At 53.0% G+C, this 19,219-nt stretch overlaps 1 protein-coding gene across 9 annotated transcripts in view; it reads right to left on the bottom strand.

The window, feature by feature from the left end:
- ST3GAL3 (ST3 beta-galactoside alpha-2,3-sialyltransferase 3) overlaps positions 1 to 19,219 on the bottom strand; it is a 294,731-nt gene that overhangs the window by 246,499 nt on the left and 29,013 nt on the right. For 4 of the 9 annotated variants that reach the window (XM_075914640.2, XM_075914643.2, XM_075914648.2 and 1 more), the window contains exons 1-2: positions 14,414 to 14,463; positions 5,914 to 6,058 (exon numbers count right to left, since the gene is read on the bottom strand). In XM_075914640.2, coding sequence (XP_075770755.2) covers positions 5,914 to 6,034 — 121 coding nt within the window. In that variant the 5' untranslated portion in view covers positions 6,035 to 6,058; positions 14,414 to 14,463. The other 5 variants (XM_089780382.1, XM_089780380.1, XM_089780378.1 and 2 more) reach the window with 2 other exon arrangements.

Raw genomic sequence — 19,219 nt, 5'->3', positions numbered from 1 at the left:
ACTCCAGAATAGATCAGGCAATTTATCCCAGTGTTTAACCACCCTGACAAGAAGTGTTTCCTAATGTCCAACCTAAGCCCGTTGCTGCAATCTAAGCCCTTTGCTTCTTGTTCTATCCTCAGAGGCCAAGATGAACAAGTTTTCTCCTCCTCCTTGTGACACTCTTTTAGATACCTGAAAACTGCTCTCATGTCCCCCCTGAAGCTTCTCTTTTCCAAACTAAACAAACCCAATTCTTTCAGCCTGCCTTCATAGGTCAAGTTCTCTAGACCTTTAATCATTCTTGTTGCTCTTCTCTGGACCTTCTCCAATTTCTCCACATCTTTCTTGAAATGTGGTGCCCAGAACTGGACACAGTACTCCAGCTGAGGCCTAATCAGCGCAGAGTAGAGTGGAAGAATGACTTCTCGTGTTTTGCTCACAACACACCTGTTCATGCATCCCAGAATCATGTTTGCTTTTTTTGCAACAGCATCACACTGTTGACTCATATTTAGCTTGTGGTGCACTATAACCCCTAGATCCATTTCTGCCGTACCCCTTCCTAGACAGTCGCTTCCCATTCTGTGTGTGAGAAACGGATTGTTCCTTCCTAAGTGGAGCACTTTGCATTTGTGCTTATTAAACTTCATCCTGTTTATCTCAGACCATTTCTCCTGTTTGCCCAGATCATTTTGAATTATGACCCTCTCCCAGCTTGGGATCATCTGCAATAATAAGCATCCTCTCTATGCCATCATCTAAATCGTTGAAGACGACATTGACAGAACTGGTCCCAAAACAGACCCCTGTGAACCCCACTTGTTCTGCGTTTCCAGCAGGACTGTGAGCCATTAATAACTCCTCTCTGAGAATGGTTATCCAGCCAGTTATGCACCCACTTTATAGTGGCCCCATCTAGGTCAGGGTTTCTCAGAGTTTCTTTCACTTTGGGAAAGCTACTAACGGGCCGCTCTGGTTTGTTTACTTAACAGCTCTGCAGCCACAGAGCCTCACAGCTCCCATTGGCTCTGGTTTGCCATTTGCAGTCAAAGGAAGCTGTGGCAGCAGGGTTGCCCAGGCCACTGCTTCTCATGGCAGCAAATGACAAACTGGAGGCAACGGGAGCCTCAAGGCTCCGTGGCTGCGAAGCTGTTAAGTAACCTGGAGTGTCCCATTAGCAGCTCTCTCAAAGGGCACGTCTAGACTGCAGGCTTCTTTCGAGAGAAGCTTTTTCGGAAGCTTCCACACAGCAAAAGTGCATTGAAAAAGTGATTTGCTTTTTTGAAAGCTAGCATCCTCACTGAATGGATGCTATCTTGCATTTAAGCTGCGATTACTATGGACAGAATGGCCACCACGGCACCTGTGCTTTTTCCTCTTTCCTCTTCTTTCAAAAAGACTCCCTCTTCTGCGTCCACACATGCCTATTTCCGAAAGAGCTCTTTCAGAAAAGGCGTTCTTCCTCATAAATTGAGGCTTACCAATGTTGGAAAAAACGTGCGTTCTTTCCATTTTCTTTCGAAAGAATGCCTTTTTCCAAAAAAACCCTTGTAGTCTAGATGCACCCAAAGCGGGCCCACAGCCCGCTTGGAGAAACGTTGATCTAGAATCACAGAACACTAGAACTGGAAGGGTCCTCAATAGATCATCAAGTCCAGTCCCCTGTCCTCAAGGCAGGATCTAGCACCATCTAGGTTGTATTTCCCTAGTTTATTGATAAGAAGGTCACAAGAGACCTTATCAAATGCTTTGCTAAAGTCTAGGTACAACATCTACCACTTCCCAATTATCCACAGAACTTGTTACCATATGAAAGAAAGCTCTCAGGTTGGTTTGACATGATTTGTTCTTTACAAATCCATGCTGGCTGTTATCTATCACCTTATTATCTTCCAGATGTTTGCGGATGAATTCCTTAATTACTTGCTCCATTAGCTTTTCCTGCACAGAAGTTAAGCTGATTGGTCTTTAGTTTCCTGGGTTGTTCTTATTTCCCTTTTTATATATGGGCACTAGATTTGCCCTTTTCCTGTCTTCTGGAATCTCTCCTGTGGCAGGGTCAGTCCCACTCCTGGGCCCCTGACCCCTGACCGGCCCACTGTCCCACAGTTTAGGAGTCCCAGTATAAGACTTGTTTGCCTGGTTTTGGTGTTTGTCCCTCTGTCGTCTCCCTGCCACCTTTAGCAGGGCCGATGCTGTTCTGCCTGGCTCCTCCAGTCTCCTTATCAGTTGTCTTCATCTCCAAACCCTTCCTTCGCTTGCCAAACTTCTCTCTCAACTCCAAACTCCTTCTCAGCTTTCCCCCCCCCCCCCAAGGTTTTTAAAAAGGCTTTGTCTGCAGCCCTAATCAGCTTCACCTGGCCCTTAATTGATTTGCAGCCCTGTCTCAGCTGCCCCTAATTAGCCAGGATTGCTGCTGTTCCCTCTGCAAGAGCTGCCTCTCTCCCCTTCCACCAAGCCCTTTAACCTGCTCTGTCACACTCCCGAATCCAATGGTGACAGCGATGGCTCCTCTATCAGCTCCTTGAGTATTCTAGGGTGCATTTCATCAGGCCCACGTGACCTGAAGATGTTGAACATTTCTAAACAATTTTTAACTTGTTCTTTTCCTATTTTAATTTCTTGAGCCTGCTTCTTTTTCTCCAGCAGTTACTATTTTAGGCATCCAATCACCACCAACCTCTTGGTGAAAACAAACACAAAGAAATCGTTAAGCACCTCTGCCATTTCCAAGTTTTCCGTTATTGTTTCTCCCTCTTCACTGAGCAATGGGCCTGCCCTGTCCTTGGGCTTCCTCTTGCTTCTAATATAGCTCTAGAATGTTTTCTTGTTAGCTTTTATGTCTAGTTAGACTGAGCCCATGTTGTGCCTTCACTTTCCTAATCTTGCCCCTACATACTTGTTGTTTGCTTCTATTCATCGTTTATAATTTGACCTACTTTCCACTTTATATACGACACCTTTTTGATTTTTAGATCATTTAAGATCTCCTGGTTAAGCTAAGGGGGTCTCTTGCCGGACTCTCTCTCTTTTCTATGCAGTGGAATCGTTTGCTCTTGCTCCCTTAATAATGTCCTTTTGAAAAACTATTAACTGTCTCAGTCTTGCTTCCCATGGGACCTTATCTACCAGCTCTCGGAATTTACTTAAGACTGCCTGGGCTTATCAGTTAATCTAGTCAACTACTGGCATCCCCCATCCTTGCTGCCCCTTGCTGTGTCAGAGGCAGCAAGGGCGGGGGGAGCAGAGCTGGTGTTGGGGGGTGCTGGTTTAAAAGCTGGTTCCCCCCAGCATCGTCTCCGCGGTGCTGCCGGTCCTCCCCCGCCTCACCTCGCGCTGCTGCCTCTATTGGGGAGGGGAGGCTGCCACAAAGCAGCCTCTGTCCGTGAGGAGCTCAGATCCCCGTGGACAGGGGCTGCTGCCACCTCACACTGCTGCCTCTGTATCAGAGGCAGCAGCACAGAGTGACAGGCAGCTGGTCTGCACAAAGAGCTGGTTTTTAAACTGGTTCCCACCGTGCACCGGCTTCTGCCTGGCACCCCACACTGTTGCCTCTGATACAGGTGCTCCCCGGGAGTGGAGCCAAAGCACACTGGCCGCCAGCCCTGCCCTTAGGGACTTTAGGATAGTTGACTAACTGCTAAGAATTCATGCGATTAGTTGACTACTCTATTGCCCAACAGCTAACATGCCTATCCTGAAATCCATTGTCTTTATTTTGCTGTTCTCCCTTCTGCCATTTAGAACCATGGTTTCCAACATGCTAGCCACTCCATGTGGCCAGTTGAGTGTGGCTAGTGGGTTTGAACAATGTGGCTATTTTGCCGGTTGAGTGTGGCTAGCTCACTATAGCAGAGTAACCACTACAGCAGCTACTGCTTCAGAATTGGTTGCACACCCCGGCCTTACAATCAGGAACTCTGTGATTTCATGATCACTTTCACCCAAGCTGCCTTCCACTTTCAAATTCTCAACCAGTTCCTCCCTATTTGTTAAAATCAAATCTAGAACAGCTTCCCTCCAGTAGCTTTTTCAACCTTCTAAAATAAAAAATTGTTTCCAATGCAGTCCAAGAACTTGTTGAATGACTTGTGCCCTGCTGTGTTAGCATTCTCAGACAGATTGACAGACTGTGCCATTGCATCTTACCACAATGCATTCACTTGAAAACCTCACTCTGTTGGAAGCACTTCCCGTAGGTTATTAATATCCGGAGCTATTAATATTGTAATAGCACCCAAAGGCACCAGTCAGGACTGAAGCCACATTATACTGGCTGCTGAACATACACAAGATGACAATCCCTGCCCAGAAGGTCTTATAATCTTCCAACCTATTCTAACACCAGACAAGTTCAAAACAAACTCAACAGCAGCATCCCTGATGTCTGAATAACATTATAAGGGGGAGCCAGGTGCTTACAGACAAGATGTTAATCATCAGACAACATGTGGTAGGAAAACAAGAGAGGTAGAAGGTAGGCATACCCTTTACTACAGAAAGAGTACAATGAAAAAACACCAGCTACAGATCAAAGTTATATGCAAACATGAGTTACTACAAAAGCTTTTCATTATTTTTAAGCTGGGTGATGGAGACAACATGACCAACATGGCAAGTACAGAAGATAGTAGAGAAAGGGAAAATGAGAAGTGATGTGGGAAGAAATAAGGAGACGCCAGATAGAGAATATAAAAATCCAGAGATGGAAAAAAGAGCCTGCTGAAAAAACACCCAGAGCGCGAGCACCTGACTTGACCCACTTGACACAAACCAAAAGGATCAAAAAGTTCACCCAGTGAGCAGAGCCTCATCCCAGAACAGATACAAATAGTTCCAAAGATCAATTAGTTTAGGCAATAGAATTAAGGATCCCATATCCACAAAATAAATAAAATCTAAAAATTGCCAACTCAGAAGTCGTAGATTAGACACACGAACTTTGTTCTTGTCCCCACTGATAATCCCAAACCATAGAGAGGGTCTGTAAATAGTTACACATTGACCCTGTAGTATGCTGAAGGCTCTAGGGCAGGGGTGGGCAAAGGGGCCTCTGCGGGCCACACCTGGCCCACAAGCAGGTGGATCCAGGCCACAAACACCCTGCCACACCCATGCCCGCAGGCCAATAAGTGGGGGCGGGAGGGACACGCAAAGTTTCTTGCTCCCTACCCCCACCCTGCAAGCGTTGCACCCTCCTTGGAGTACATGAGGTCTCCTCCTGCCCTGCAAGGGGGGCACAGCACTTTCACTCTAATACGTCTACACTGGCGTGTCTTGCACAAGAAAGCTCCGATGGCCATTTTAACCATAAGGCTTTCTTGCGCAAGAAAGTCATGTTGCCTGTCTGCACTGGCCTCTTGCGGAAGAACATTTGTGCAAAAGGGCTCATTCCTGAGCGGGAGTGTCAGAGTTCTGGTGCAAGAAGCCCTGATTTCACACATTAGAACGTCAGTTTACTTGCGCAAGAACACGCGGCCAGTGTAGACAGGCAGCAAGTTTTTGCGCAAGAGCGGCTGTTTTTTGCAAGGTCACGCCAGTGTAGACACAGCCTAAGTGCTGTGCATCCCTTGCAGGGTGGGGGCAGGGTGCGAGACTTCACATGCTCCCCCCGCTCTCAGGCCCTGACTGAGGGAGTTCGTGAAGTCTCCTCCTGCCAAGCAGGGTCTGCAGGAGGGAGAACATGGTAGTGTCCTGGCCCCTCCCCTTCCACCAGAGACCCCGCCCTTCCAGGGCAGCCTGTGGCCACTTCAAAAATTAGTGAAGCACCCTCCCCCCCCTTCTAAAATTATTGCCCACCCTTGCTCTAGGGTTTATTCCCATCACCCCACCACCATCAAACGAGAAACACACAAACTCAAAACCATATCCCCATGTCACAAGTACTGCATAGGCATTTAAAGAGGTATTAGCAAGAGCTCCTGTACTTACTTGTGTCCTCCCATCTGAGAAGGTGCAGCTTCCACGCTGAGTAATAAAGAAATCCAAGTACCAGAAAGAGACAAAGGGCCAGCAGCAGGTTACGCATGAACACCAACACTCCCATCTTCATACAAACTCCGCTCTTCTACATGTCCTGGAAGAGAAAAGCCATTGGAACCGTCCAGCTTGCTGTTCATTCAGAGCAAGTGCAATACAAACATGATGCTGTCAAGAAGCAAGTCAGTGTTCTGATCAGTGTAAAACAAGTTATCCAAATCTGCTGCCAGAGAAACTCACACTGCTGTTCTAAATAAACCTCCAGGCTCAGTCAGTAACTGCCATTCTGAAAAGCCACTGCGACACTCCAGAATAACAAGAAGCCCACTCACTTCCAATTCCCTGTGTGCGTGTAGCCACCTGACCTCATAGAACACAGTCCCAGCCTATCACAGCCAAGGAGACTCTGAAACAAGCTTCTTCCAAGGGAAACAGCCTGGACGTTGTCAGTAGCAAGAGGTAACATTCAGCGAATGCAGTCACTCCTGAGAACCAATACGGTGTGTGGAATTACAGATGTTGTTTCCCTCAACTACCCCGTACTCTCATTGCAGGGTTCTTAATCAGCAAAGCAGAAGAAAACTCACTTGTGTTCTTACATTTTACATCTACTGCTCTCACCAGCAGGAGACAGCACAAAACACCGTTTCCTGAGTTCAGCCGAGTCACCCTCAAAGGTGTCAGTTAACGCTGTATGACAGACTGCACTACACCAACATGCTAGTTAAAAGAATAGAAAAACTTGAAGTAACTGGTGGACTGAAGGGTTTAGATTGTTGGGTCACACATTCACCCGACATTGTTTGGGTCCTTAAGGAGGGACTCAGGGCAAAGTGCTGGGAGCATGGGGGGTGCCACATTTGGGGAGGGGACTGTGTTTGTGCACACATGGGGCAGCTGGTTCTGGAACCTACAAGAGGAGGGGAAATTCTTGATTTAGTCCAAAATGGAACGCAGGACCTGGTCCAAGAGGTGAAAATAGCAGGACTACTTGGTAAAGTGACCATAATAGGATTAAATTTAACATCCCTGTGGTGGGAAAAACACCACAGCAGCCCAAAGCTGCACCCTTTTATTTCAGAAAGGGGAGCTACACAAAAATGAGGTTAAACAGAAATGAAAGAGTAGAGTGCCAAAAGCAAAACCTCCGCAAGCTGCATGGAAGCTTTTCAAAGTCACCATAGTGGTAGCTCAACTTAAATGTACACCTCCACATTAAAAATATAGTAAAAAAACTAATAGTGCCACTGCAGCTTAACAATCAAATAAAAGAAGCAACGAAGGATAAAGAGATATCATTTAAGAAGTGAAAGTTAAATCCTAGTGAGGAAAATAAAAAGGAACATAAATGCTGTCAGATGAAATGTAAAAATATAAGGAAGGCAAAAAGGAATGTGAAGATCAGCTAGCCAAATCTCAGAAAAGTAACAGCAATTTTTTTAAAAAATACATTAGAAGCAGGAAACTTGCTAAACAATCAGTGGAGCCAGGGAAAACTGAGATGCTAAACAAGCACTCAAGGACAATTTGATCATTGCGGAGAAACTACATGACTTCTTTGCATCAGTCTTCCTGGCTCAGCACGAGGGAAATTCCCAAACCTGAGCCATTCTTTTTAGATGGGAGCCCGCACTGGCACTCCAGCCCCCCTGCCAGTCCCCTGGGAGATGGAGCGCACAAAATCTACTAGGCTGGACCCCCACTAGGCTCTGGTGTGCGAGGGGAGTGTGGGGAGGGTCTTTCTCCTTGTCAGTCGGGGGCCACAGTGAGGGCTTTTTCCACTTCTCACTTGTGCGTGGCCCTCAATGTATTTTTCTGTGGGTCAATAGTCCCCAGCCCAAAAAAGGTTCCCCATCCCTGCTTTAAATCATCTTCTGTACCAAATGACTGGAAGATAGCTAACATGAAGCCAATTTTTAAAAAGGGCTCTTGAGGTGGTCCTGGCAATTACAGGCCAATAAGTCTAACTTCAGTACCAGGCAAGTTGGTTGACACTATAATAAATTGTCAGAAACATGGATGAACTTAATTTTGAGGGGGGAAGTCAACATGGTTTTTGTAAAGGGAAAACGTATCAGATCCAATGGATATAACAGACAAAGATTTCCAGAAAGCCTTTGACAAGATAAGATCCCTTGCCAAAGACTCTTAAGCAAAGTAAGCTGTCATGGGATAAGAGGGAAGGTCCTCTGATAACTGGTTAAAAAGTAGGAAACAAGGGTAGGAATAAACAGTCAGTTTTCAGACTGATGAGAACTAACTAGTGGTGTCCTCCAGGGGTCCATGCTGGGACCAATACTATTTAACATGCTCATAAATCATCTGAAGAAAGAGGTAAACAGGGAGGTAGCAACATTTGCAGATGTTACAGAACTGCTCAAGATAGTTAAGTCCAAAGCAGACTGTGAAAAGCTTCAAAAAGATCTCACAAAATTAGGCAACTGGGCAACAAAAATGGCAAATGAATGTTAATTTTGATAAATGCAAAGTAATGCATGTTGGAAAACATAATCCCAATTATATGTACAAAATGATGAGGACTAAATTCGTTATTACAACTCAGAGAGATCTCGGAGTCATTGTGGATAGTTCTCTCAAAACATCCACTCAATATGCAGCAGCAGTCAAAAAAAAGCAAACAAAAAGTTGGGAACAATTGAGAAATGGAGAGAGAATAAATCAGAAAATATCTTATTGCTTCTATATCAATCCATGGTATGTCCACATCTTGATTACTGAGTACAGGCGGTCCCCGAGTTACGCGGATCCGACTTATGTCGGATCCGCACTTACGAACGGGGCTTTCTCGCCCCGGAGCTCGCAGGCAGCGGGACCGCCCAGAGCGCAGCGGTCCCGCCACCTCGACCTCTGGGGTGAGAAAAGCTGCTCCGGGTGCCCCTGGTCTGCTGGGGACCGTCTCCAGCAGACCAGGGACACCTGGAGCAAAGCCGGGGAGGCGGAGGGGTCCCGTGCCTCTGAGGCTTTGCTCTGGCAAAGCCTCAGAGGCGCGGGACTCCGCCGCCGCTGCCGCTTTGCTCCCGGTGCCTCTGGTCTGCTGGGGACCGTCTCCAGCAGACCAGAGACACCTGAAGCAAAGCCGGGAGGCAGAGGGGTCCCGTGCCTCTGAAGAGGCGCGGCACGCCGCCGCCGCTGTGGCTTTGCTCCCCGTGTCCCTGGTCTGCTGGGGGGGGGGGTGCAGCTAGTGCCCCCCCCCCCCCACAGCAGACCAGGGAGACGTGGAGCAAAGCCCAGGCCTGTGGTAGAGCAGGTGGGGCGCTGCCGGTTGGTCCCGCAGCACCGCTCCTTGGCACTACTGGACCAATCCGGCAGCACCCCAGCTGCTCTGCCCCAGGCGTCCTGATTCAGCCGCTGCTGATCAGTTTCAGCAGCAGCTGAATCAGGACACTTGGGGCAGAGCAGCTGGGGTGCTGCTGGGTTGGTCCAGTAGCGTCGACGAGCGGCGGCGCTACTGGACCAACCCAGCAGCACCCCAGCTGCTCTGCCCCAGGCGTCCCCAAGTCAGCCGCTGCTGAAACTGACCAGTGGCTGACTACAGGAAGCCCCTGCCCCGGGCTTCCTGGAATCAGCCGCTGATCAGTTTCAGCAGCAGCTGACTTGGGGATGCCTGGGGTTCTTAAGTTGAATCTGTATGTAAATCAGAACTGGCGTCCAGATTCAGCCGCTGTTGAAACTGATCAGTTTCAGCAACGGCTGAATCTGGACACCAGTTCCGACTTACATACAGATTCAACTTAAGAACAAACCTACAGTCCCTATCTTGTACGTAACCCGGGGACTGACTGTACAGATGTGGTTGCCTCATCTCAAAACAGATATCTTGGCATTGGAGAAGGTTCAGAAGAGGGCAATAAAAATTAGAGATATGGAACAGCTGCTATATAAGGAGAGATGAATAAGACTGGGACTTTTCAGTATGGAAAAGAGATGACTAAGGGGGGGATATGATAGAGGTCTATAAAATCATGGCTAGCGTGGACAGTAAATATGGAAAAGTTATTTACTTGTTCCTATAAGACAAGAATTAGTGGCTACCCAGTGAAATTAATAGGCAGCAGGTTTTAAAACACAAAAGGAAGTATTTCTTCACACAATGCACAGGTCAACCTCTGGAACTTCTTGCCAGAGAACGCTGTGAAACCCAATATATAGTTTTTTTTAACACCGTTATAAGAAGTTCATGGAGGATAAGTCCATCATGGCTATTATCCAAGATGGACAGGAACAGTGTCCCTAGCCTCTGTTTGGGCAACAGGGGTAAGATGACAATGATTCCTTGTTCTGTTCATTCCCTCTGAGGCACCTGTCATTGTCAAAAAACAGGATACTGGACTGTGTGCTGAGTAAAGAAAAACTTCCTTTTGTTTGTTTTAAACCTGCTGCCTATTCCTTTCATTGGGTGACCCCTAGTTCTTATATTGTGGGAATAAGTAAATAACTTTTCTTTACAGGCAGTCCCCGGGTTACGTACAAGATAGGGACCGTAGGTTTGTTCTTAAGTTGAATTTGTATGTAAGTCAGAACTGGCGTCCAGATTCAGCCGCTGTTGAAACTGACCAGCAGCGGCTGAATCGGACATGCCTGGGGCAGAGCAGCTGGGGTGCTGCTGGGTTGGTCTGGTAGCGCCGACCCTTGGCACTGTGGGACCAACCCTGCAGCATCCCAGCTGCTCTGCCCCAGGTGTTCCCAAGTCAGCAGCTGCTGAAACTGACCAGCGCTGACTACAGGAAGCCCGAGGCAGGCGGCGACAGTGGGGGAGGCACCCCACACTTGCTGTGCTCCCCTCCCCGTTCGTAACTAGGGGTCCGACTTAAGTTGGACTGACGTAACCCGGGGCCTGCCTGTAGCCACTTTTTCCATATCAGTCATGATCTAATAGACCCCTATCATATCCCCCTAGTCTCCTCTTTTCTACACTGAAAAGTCCAAGTCTTTTTAATCTCTCTTCATATGAGAGATTTAATTCTCTCTTCATTTAGATGCCACCAAAGTGGCACAAGACCCTGCAAAGAAAGATACAAAGCCATTGCTTCAATGACCAGCACACACCCTAATACACCTTTTGAGATCCATCTATCTCGCATGTCTCTCATACCACTTCCAGTGTACTAAGTGCCCTAAGCACAGCCGTGAGGGTGAAACCAAACAAACATTCACTACACTCTCAGATGAACTTGCACAGGAAAATGATAAAAGACAAAAGACATCACCTGTGGGTCAAGACATCATCACCTGTGGGTCAAGAGTTTTCACAAAACAATCACTCCGTAACTGACCTATCGGTCCCCATCCTCAAAGGGCACCTGCACAACACTGCCAAATACTTTCAAAAGACAACCCTGAGAGCTTAAATTCATAATTTGCTGAACACTAAAAATCATGGTCTTACTAAAGACACTGGATTTAGGGCTTATTACAACTATCCCACCCCATGTTAATTCGCAGCATGCCAGCAGAGACAGAGTGCAAATCAGCAGATTCATGGTGCTCCAAAAGTGCTGGGAGGGGAAGGAGAAGGAAATGTGGGGCTGCAGTGGCCCAGCGCACAAGAGGCACGTGGGGGGGAGCAGACAAGGGGTCCATGGGTTGCAGATGGGCCAAGCTAAGCACTTGGGTGGCCACTCAGGAGAGATTCAAAGGCCATCCAGCTGATTAGCAGAGTGCCCACAGCGAGGTGATAGAAATGTAGCCGTGTTAGTCTGGGGTAGCTGAATCAAAACACAGGACTATGTAGCACTTTAAAGACTAACAAGAAAGAGCATCTTGTTAGTCTTTAAAATGCTACACAGCTAGGTGTGTGTTTCTATTTGCACATGCCTCAGTCCACATAGAAAAAATTATTCCACAGACGGATAGAAAAGATTAGAGGAAACATTGCCATGAATGGTCCCCTTAAACACGTACTTACTAGTTACACTAAGACATCTGATTGATCTTGGTTTTAGCTGGGACACTCTTAGTCCTTGTCCTCACTTTGGGGGAGTTTATTCACACCCCTAAGTGATGTAAGTTATATGGCTGCCTTTTGGATCAGGACCCTCGATTTGAGAAAAGCTGGTCTCCCCCATTAAATGTATATAGTAGAGGGTAAAAGTGCACAAAAGACCAGATTCAGTCTCTCACACATTTTCCATGACCATGAATTTGGTAGGGCCCCGCCTATAACCCCAGAGACACCTTTGGGCATTTTGAAAGGAAACAACACTTGACACCATAACCATGAGTAACATTCACTGCACAGTGATAGAAATGGAGCCTGGTGTAGCTGAAACAAAAAACAGGACTATGTAGCACTTTAAAGAGTAACAAACAGTCTTGTTAGTCTTTAAAGTGCTACATAGTCCTGTTTTTTGTTTCATTCGCTGCACAGGAACAGTGACGCATGCATTATACCACCCTATCACTACCGGTCAGCAGAACAGCACTATACTGAAAGAAAACCTTTATCTTTCTACTTGCAGGACAAATGGAACATGAGGCAGTGCTACAGGTAATACGGTTATCCAAGGGGGAAGCAGCTCAGACTCCCATTGCTCCCCTACACACACTTGACTCCTGAGTAAGATTAAGCAAAGAATTGCATACTGCTTAGCTCAGTCTTCTGACCTTCCAGTACTGCATGACAGACCCCTTGACCTTTACAGTTTCTAGCATCGTGACCGGGTTTAGCAGTGACACTCCCACAACGACCCTCAGAATTCCTCAGATTACTTTGAAACGTTAATATTAAGTGGATAATTAAGAAACTTCTTCATTGCTACATCTCAGGGAACCCTGGTCACAATTAGTCTAGCAACGGAGTTGCCTACAGATAAAAATCGGGGACCTCTGGAGGGAAAAATAAGAGCAGCCCTCTTCTACATCACTTGAAGCATGCCAGTATACCACCTCCTTCACCGAGAGGCCTCACGACAAGGGGAAAAGGGGAGATAGCCACATTACAGCAAGGTAATGCTCCCACAGTGGCCAAGATAGCTATTGTGGTCTTATGTCCTCAGCCACTAAATGCAGTATCCTCTCCATTGTCCTCATAGGTTTCCTCATCAGACACAACCATGTAAGTCACACTAACTGTGGTGGATAGCAAGAGTTCTTTTCCTTTCCACCACTGAGACGCTGAAGGCCACAACAGTACAAGTGAAGAGCCTGCCTCCACCGAGAAACAGTTCTAAGCATTTTTATCTGGGTAAGGATTTTCCACCTATGGAGTCCATCAAGTGACAATACCCACGCCTGGATTGACAATTTCACCAAGATTAAATCAATGGTAAATAAAAAAGTGCACCATCCTCACAAGTTGAACTTCTTTTATTTACAGAAGCTCAGGCTACACTGGGGAAAATTTAGGCTACAATTTATGAGCAGTGCCCTTCAGGTGATAGCTGGCAAAAACATGTGTGGGGAAGACAGGAGAACAGACATAGCCAGGAAAGAGTCTCAGAACAGGTTTAAGAATTGCGGTAAAGGAGCAATCTTAATCCACCCTTGACTGGAAGGATAACTATTCAAGGCTATTGATTTACTCCATTCGGAATGTTTCTAGTGGCAGGCAGAAGTCCCTGTCTCTGATACCACTGAGCACAAGGGCAGCTGAGGTGACCCATGGACTCTAGGGAGAGTGGAAGGGATTCTTCAGCAAGGCTCTTCCCAGCTTTTCAAGAGGGTGAATTGCCGGTGCCTGCAGCTCATCCCTCCTGGCAGCCAGCAGCGCTCAGCCTTCTGGCCAGACGCACGGGGCCCTCCCCTCCTGGAGACCAGCTGTCACAGGGAGATGGTCCCGCTGCCCACGCACCCTGCCGGGCCTGCAGGCAGCCCCCTGGCGCGGCACCCCCGCCAGCGGGACTGGAGCGGACCCCGCCGGGATCGGCCGCGGGCCCCGGGGGAGGGCCGGGAACTCACACCCACAGCCCGCCAGCGCCCGGAGCGCCCCCGCGCCGGCCATTCCCCCTCCCCCCCGCCTGTCCCGCGCCGGCCATTCCCCCTCCGCCCGGACTGTCCCGCACCGGCCACTCACCCCCCCTCCCCCCCCGCCTGTCCCGCGCCGGCCATTCCCCCTCCGCCCGGACTGTCCCGCGCCGGCCACTCCCCCCCCGCCCCCGCCTGTCCCGCGCCGGCCATTCCCCCTCCCCCCCGCCTGTCCCGCACCGGCCATTCCCCCCCCCCCCCTGTCCCGCGCCGGCCACTCACCCCCCCTCCCCCCCCGCCTGTCCCGCGCCGGCCATTCCCCCTCCCCCCGGACTGTCCCGCGCCGGCCATTCCCCCTCCCCCCGGACTGTCCCGCGCCGGCCACTCCCCCCCCCCCTGTCCCGCGCCGGCCATTCACCCCCCCCTCCCCCCCGCCTGTCCCGCGCCGGCCATTCCCCCTCCCCCCCGCCTGTCCCGCGCCGGCCAATCACGCCCCCCCCCCCGCACGCTCCCGCCGGCCGGCGCGTACCCTGGCCCTTGCCTGGCTCGGCGGGGGGGGGGGGGGGGGAGCGGCCGGGCCCCGCTCTCACCGGCGCTGCGCCCCCGGCCGGGCTCAGGCTGCTCCAGGGGCCGCAGCGGCCAATCCCCCGACGGGGCGGGGCGGCCCGGCCAATCCCCGCGCGGAGCCTCCTGCGCCCATTGGCTGGCGCTGCTGCCCAATCGGAGCGCTCAGGGGTCTTCCCGCCGCCCAATGGCAGGGGAGGGGCGGGACCCGCCGCTCGACCCGAGTCGCCACGGGGGGGGGGCGCTCCAAGGCCGCTCGGGACAGCGGGACTCGAACCCGGGGCGGGGCGGGGCGGGAGGACCAGTGCACTGCACAGCATCACCCCACTGCACTGCCCCCCTCCATCCCTCTGCCCCCACCTCGGCAGAGCACCACCCCACTGCACAGCATCACCCCACTGCACTGCCCCCCCTCCATCCCTCTGCCCCCACCTCTGCAGAGCATCACCCCACTGCACTGCCCCCCCTCTGCAGTGCACCACCCCACTGCACTGCCCCCCTCCATCCCTCTGCAGAGCATCACCCCACTGCACTGCCCCCCTCCATCCCTCTGCCCCACACAGCCCCCACCTCTGCAGAGCATCACCCCACTGCACAGCATCACCCCACTGCACTGCCCCCCCTCTGCAGTGCACCACACCACTGCACTGCCCCCCTCCATCCCTCTGCAGAGCATCACCCCACTGCACTGCCCCCCTCCATCCCTCTGCCCCACACAGCCCCCACCTCTGCAGAGCATCACCCCTCTGCAGAGCATCACCCCACTGCACTGCCCCCCTCCATCCCTCTGCCCCACACAGCCCCCACCTCGGCAGAGCATCACCCCACTGCACTGCCCCCCTCCATCCCTCTGCCCCACACAGCCCCCACCTCTGCAGAGCATCACCCCACTGCACTGCCCCCCTCCATCCCTCTGCCCCACACAGCCCCCACCTCTGCAGAGCATCACCCCACTGCACTGCCCCCCTCCATCCCTCTGCCCCACACAGCCCCCACCTCTGCAGAGCATCACCCCACTGCACTGCCCCCCTCCATCCCTCTGCCCCACACAGCCCCCACCTCTGCAGAGCATCACCCCACTGCACAGCATCACCCCACTGCACTGCCCCCCCTCCATCTCTCTGCCCCCACCTCTGCAGAGCATCACCCCACTGCACAGCATCACCCCACTGCACTGCCCCCCCTCCATCCCTCTGCCCCCACCTCTGCAGAGCATCACCCCACTGCACTGCCCCCCTCCATCCCTCTGCCCCACACAGCCCCCACCTCTGCAGAGCATCACCCCACTGCACAGCATCACCCCACTGCACTGCCCCCCCTCCATCCCTCTGCCCCCACCTCTGCAGAGCATCACCCCACTGCACTGCCCCCCCTCCATCCCTCTGCCCCCACCTCTGCAGAGCATCACCCCACTGCACTGCCCCCCTCCATCCCTCTGCCCCCACCTCTGCAGAGCATCACCCCACTGCACAGCATCACCCCACTGCACTGCCCCCCCTCCATCCCTCTGCCCCCACCTCTGCAGAGCATCACCGCACTGCACTGCCCCCTCCATCCCTCTGCCCCCACCTCTGCAGAGCATCACCCCACTGCACAGCATCACCCCACTGCACTGCCCCCCCCTCCATCCCTCTGCCCCCACCTCTGCAGAGCATCACCCCACTGCACTGCCCCCCCTCCATCCCTCTGCCCCCACCCCTGCAGAGCACCACCCCACTGCACAGCATCACCCCACTGCACTGCCCCCCCTCCATCCCTCTGCCCCCACCTCTGCAGAGCATCACCCCACTGCACTGCCCCCCCCTCCATCCCTCTGCCCCCACCTCTGCAGAGCATCACCCCACTGCACTACCCCCCTTCCATCCCTCTGCCCCACACAGCCCCCACCTCTGCAGTGCACCACCCCACTGCACAGCATCACCCCACTGCACTGCCCCCTCCATCCCTCTGCCCCACACAGCCCCCACCTCTGCAGAGCATCACCCCACTGCACAGCATCACCCCACTGCACTGCCCCCCTCCATCCCTCTGCCCCACACAGCCCCCACCTCTGCAGTGCACCACCCCACTGCACAGCATCACCTCACTGCACTGCCCCCCCTCCATCCCTCTGCCCCACACAGCCCCCACCTCTGCAGAGCATCACCCCACTGCACTGCCCCCCTCCATCCCTCTGCCCCACACAGCCCCCACCTCTGCAGAGCATCACCCCACTGCACAGCATCACCCCACTACACTGCCCCCCTCCATCCCTCTGCCCCACACAGGCCCCACCTCTGCAGTGCACCACCCCACTGCACAGCATCACCCCACTGCACTGCCCCCCCTCCATCCCTCTGCCCCACACAGCCCCCACCTCTGCAGAACATCACCCCACTGCACTGCCCCCCTCCATCCCTCTGCCCCACACAGCCCCCACCTCTGCAGTGCACCACCCCACTGCACAGCATCACCCCACTGCACTGCCCCCCCTCCATCTCTCTGCCCCACACAGCCCCCACCTCTGCAGTGCACCACCCCACTGCACAGCATCACCCCACTGCACTGCCCCCTCCATCCCTCTGCCCCACACAGCCCCCACCTCTGCAGAGCATCACCCCACTGCACTGCCCCCCTCCATCCCTCTGCCCCACACAGCCCCCACCTCTGCAGTGCACCACCCCACTGCACAGCATCACCTCACTGCACTGCCCCCCCTCCATCCCTCTGCCCCACACAGCCCCCACCTCTGCAGAGCATCACCCCACTGCACTGCCCCCCTCCATCCCTCTGCCCCACACAGCCCCCACCTCTGCAGAGCATCACCCCACTGCACAGCATCACCCCACTGCACTGCCCCCCTCCATCCCTCTGCCCCACACAGCCCCCACCTCTGCAGAACATCACCCCACTGCACAGCATCACCCCACTGCACTGCCCCCCTCCATCCCTCTGCCCCACACAGCCCCCACCTCTGCAGTGCACCACCCCACTGCACAGCATCACCCCACTGCACTGCCCCCCCTCCATCTCTCTGCCCCACACAGCCCCCACCTCTGCAGTGCACTACCCCACTGCACTGCCCCCCTCCATCCCTCTGCCCCACACAGCCCTCAGCTCTGCAGAGCATCACCCCACTGCACTACTACCCCTCCATCCCTCTGCCCCACACAGCCCTCAGCTCTGCAGAGCACCACCCCACTGCACTGCCCCCCTCCATCCTTCTCCCCCACACAGCCCCCACCTCTGCAGAGCACCACCCCACTGCACTGCCCCCCCTCCATCCTTCTCCCCCACACAGCCCCCACCTCTGCAGTGCACCACCCCACTGCACTGCCCCCCTCCATCCCTCTGCCCCACACAGCCCCCACCTCTGCACGGCATCACCCTACTGCACTGCCCGCCCCCTCCATCCCTCTGCCCCACACAGCCCCCACCTCTGCAGTGCACCACCCCACTGCACTGCCCAACCCATCCATCCTTCTCCCCAACACAGCCCCCATCTTTGCAGTGCACCACCCCACTGCACTGTCCCGCCCCCTCCATCCCTCTGCCCCACGCAGCCCCCACCTCTGCAGTTCACCACTCCTCTGCACTGCCCCACCCCCCTCCATACCTCTGCCCATAGTCCCCACCTCTGCAATACAGCCGCTTTCCCAGTTACGAATGAGTTACAGACCAACACTTGGTCTGTAACTTGAACTGTTTGTATCTCGTATCCCATAGTGTTACATGGCGACCGCCCCGTTTGTAAGCGCGGATCACCGTTCCTAACTCGGATCCACCTCTACCACCACTTTGGTCATAAGTGGAGGTTGCCATAAGTCGGGGAGCGGCTGTACACCACACCACTGCACAGCATCACTCCACTGCACTGCCCCGCCCCCCTCCCTACCTCTGCCCCACACAGCCCCCCCACCTCTGCAATGCATCACCGCACTACACTGCACAACATCACTGCATCACCCCCATTGCACTACTCTGCCCCCCTCCATACCTCTGCCCCACACAGCCATCTCTGCAATGCATCACCCCACTGCACCATACTACCCCCACCTCTTGGCCACACAGCCCCACACTTCTGCACAGTCTGTCTGCACTGCAGAGCTCTCCACACCTTTTCACTGTGCAGTGCCCCTCTGCACAACACAGCCCCACCACACCTCTACAGGATCTCCAACACTGCACAGCCCCACCACAGCTCTGGACTGCATAGTGCCCCTCTGCCCAGTGTCCAGACACCACTGCACCCTTTAGTACGTGGGGGAACCACACCCCTGCATAATCCCTCCATACTGCACATCCTTCTGCCCTCTGCTGTATCTACCCCGCTACCCTCACATGGCACACCTCCCCTCCCCCAGTACCTGCCCCACAGACCCCATTAACCCCATCAGGACACTGGTAGGAATAGCCTGGCCAACCTTTGGGGTCCCTGGCAGCAAGTGTGGGGCAGAGACCTAGCACCCCAGCCCTGCACACTACTGGCTGGACCTGCCGTGGAATGGACCTGACCACACACAAAGAACCCAACACCCGAGCAACGGCATTTCTCCATCCCAGCCCTCCGGGAGGGAAGGAGGGGTTGGTGCAGGAACTGTGCTAGGAAACCCTGTCAGCTAGTCGTCATTCCAGCACTCACGGAAATGGGAAGAGCTGTCACACGACAGGGATAGCAGCGGCCTCCGTTCAGGGAGCAGCACGACAGCCAAACCAGCGGGGTGGCACGTGAGCCAGGCAGGGCTGGGAAAAGTGAGAGGCCTGCTGCTCAGAGCAACAAAACGAACTAAGC

Source organism: Pelodiscus sinensis, chromosome 9 (genome assembly GCF_052426305.1).
Source record: "Pelodiscus sinensis isolate ZL-2025 chromosome 9, ASM5242630v1, whole genome shotgun sequence".
Lineage (NCBI taxonomy): Eukaryota > Metazoa > Chordata > Testudines > Trionychidae > Pelodiscus > Pelodiscus sinensis.
This window is presented reverse-complemented; position numbering and strand designations above follow the sequence as displayed.